General features: G+C 55.6%; 1 protein-coding gene across 1 annotated transcript in view; it reads right to left on the bottom strand.

Annotated features, from left to right (window-relative positions):
• The window catches only part of MORN3 (MORN repeat containing 3), a 9226-nt gene extending 6954 nt beyond the window's left edge, over window positions 1-2272 (bottom strand). The window contains exons 1-2 of the mRNA XM_006768901.2: window positions 2054-2272; window positions 1423-1596 (exon numbers count right to left, since the gene is read on the bottom strand). Of these exons, the coding sequence (XP_006768964.1) occupies window positions 1423-1567 (145 nt within the window). The 5' untranslated portion in view covers window positions 1568-1596; window positions 2054-2272. The remainder of the gene's footprint in view (window positions 1-1422; window positions 1597-2053) is intronic.
• Window positions 2273-2278: the final 6 nt, after the last annotated feature.

The raw sequence follows: 2278 nt of genomic DNA, 5'->3' as shown, positions 1-2278 counted from the left end.
TCCTCCTGGCGCATGGTCGATGCTCAACCACTGCACCACACTGGCTGGACAGAATTGGGATTTTTTTCATGGACAGTTTCTGGAAAATGTTCTGCATATTTCTCTAGTTCTCCTGAACACACGTGGAGACCCATCTCCTGCTACTCCAACCCCTTCTATGTCCTCCACTCCCACCTTTCAGGCTGCCCTCCAACTGCGATGGCCTCGACTGTTCCTGGAACCCACCAGGTATACTTCTGTCTCAAGACCTTTGCACCTGCTTGTTCCCTGGCCTGGAATGCTCTTCCCAAATATTCACTCCCTCCTACCTCCTGCAAGTCTTTGCTCAAATCTCATTTTCTCAATGAGGCCTACCCTGACTATCCCATTTAAAATTGCAAGCCTTGCCAGACTGGTGTGGCTCAGTAGTTGAGCATCGACCCATGAACCAAGAGGTCACTGGTTCTATTCCCAGTCAGGGCACATGCCCAGTTGTGGGCTCGATCCCCAATAAGGGGCATGCAGGAGGCAGCGGATGGATGATGTTTCTCATCCATGTCTCTCTCTCTCTCTCTCTTCCTATCTCTGTAAAAATCAATAAAAACTTATTTAAAAAAATAAAATTAGAAGCCTCTTCCATACACCCTTTCCCTATCGCACAGACCCTGGGCTACATGCTTGATAGATGTCATCTCTTATCTTCACAAATAGGTTTTACTCCCATTTTACAGATGGGAGAACTGAGGCCCAGAATGGCATGGTGGTCATTCAAGTCATAGTTGGTGGAGCTAGGATTCTCACCCCGGTTTATGGACTCCACTGCACTCAATGCAGGTAAGCGGGAGAGAAGAGGGGTTAAGAATCTGGAATTGCGAGACTGGAATGAACAGTCATGCCAGTTTTTAAAATGAAAACTTTTTTTTTTTTGCCTTCAGGTCTTCATTTGTATCACAGGACTCCTGTGCCCCCTCCTGCTGGTTAGACCCAGAGCCCAATGCAGTTAAAGCCTGAGCCCCAGCTACTTGAGGGAAGGGAGGGGTCCTCCTCTACCCCCTATTGGTCAGAATCCACATCAGGGCTGAGTTTGAAGACCAGCATCCCAGTTGCAAGCTGATTTCCGGTATCTGCCTTTTCCTCCCGCTAGCCAGGCGAAGGCCTAGCCCAGGTCTCGGAGGGGAGGGTGGGACAGAGCTGGCGTCTCCTGAGTCCCAGCTGTACCTGGGGTTGGTGTCTCGAGACTGCTTTGGGCCCTGCTGGTCCCTGAGACTTTCTCTCAGCTGAAGTCAGGGCTGAGTTCCTTTCCACATGGAGGTCCCTGGCTGGTCCAGGTCAGCATTCACCCCTTGGAGGAGCCTCAGGGAAATATCTTATGTCCCCCATGAGTTCTGTACCCCGTTTCCTTGGCTTAGACCCCACCTGAGCCCCTGAAGATGCCCTACTCACCATGTTTCATGTTGTCCTTCCACTCGCCCACGTAGCGGTCACCATTGACAGCATACACCTGGTGTCTCAGTCCATTTTTCTGGGCCTTTTGGTCCCATTCCTTCCACGGGGGCTGTGACTTGGGGGGGCACTTGAAGATAGGCATGTTGGCTGCTTCAGCGGGGCCAGAGGGTGCTGGCAAGGGTTAGGGACATCAGGGGCTCAGTGTGCCTCGAGCTATGCCAGGGGTCTGGGGCTTCCCCGGGAGGCACTGTCTGAGCTCAAGTGGGGCGAATCATGTGTGCTCTGAGTCCCTGGGGCAGATGAGCTGCCCTCGGAGGGGATTCCTTTGTGCTGGACGGATCCTCAGCTGTCTCCTCCCTTGCTTCTCCAGGTGCCCCCCCCCGGGGGGGGGTAGGGGTCTGATGGCACAATGCCTTGGGAACCCAGGGAAACCAGGAGAACAGTTGGGTTTGTGATGACATCGGAAAGAAGCTGTCCGCGGGCCGGAGGTGAGGGTCACATATTTGATAACCGGTACGACCAATCCAGAGTGGATGCTGGCCCTAAGGCTAGAATTTGGCCTGGGAGGGCTAGGGGACCATTCAGCGACACCGCCCGGTCCCACCTGCGCCCTCTGACCGGGGCTCACCTGCCTGGCGGAGCCTGGATCCGGAGCCCCTGGGCGGGATGAGGTGTCACAGCCTCCGCCTCAATCGCAGCAGCCGGCAGAGCGCGCTCCGGCGTCCTCGGCCCGGCCGGGGTCGCTATGGCAACGTGGGGCTACAGCACAGCCTGCTGGCAGCGCCCGCCTCTTCCTGCCGGGCCGCGCGAGGGGGAACGGTTCAGGTCCTCGGGCGTCGGGGAAGGCGGTCTT

Source organism: Myotis davidii, unplaced genomic scaffold (genome assembly GCF_000327345.1).
Source record: "Myotis davidii unplaced genomic scaffold, ASM32734v1 scaffold223, whole genome shotgun sequence".
NCBI lineage: Eukaryota > Metazoa > Chordata > Mammalia > Chiroptera > Vespertilionidae > Myotis > Myotis davidii.
The sequence above is the reverse complement of the archived record's forward strand: the minus strand, read 5'-3'. Positions and strand labels throughout refer to the sequence as shown.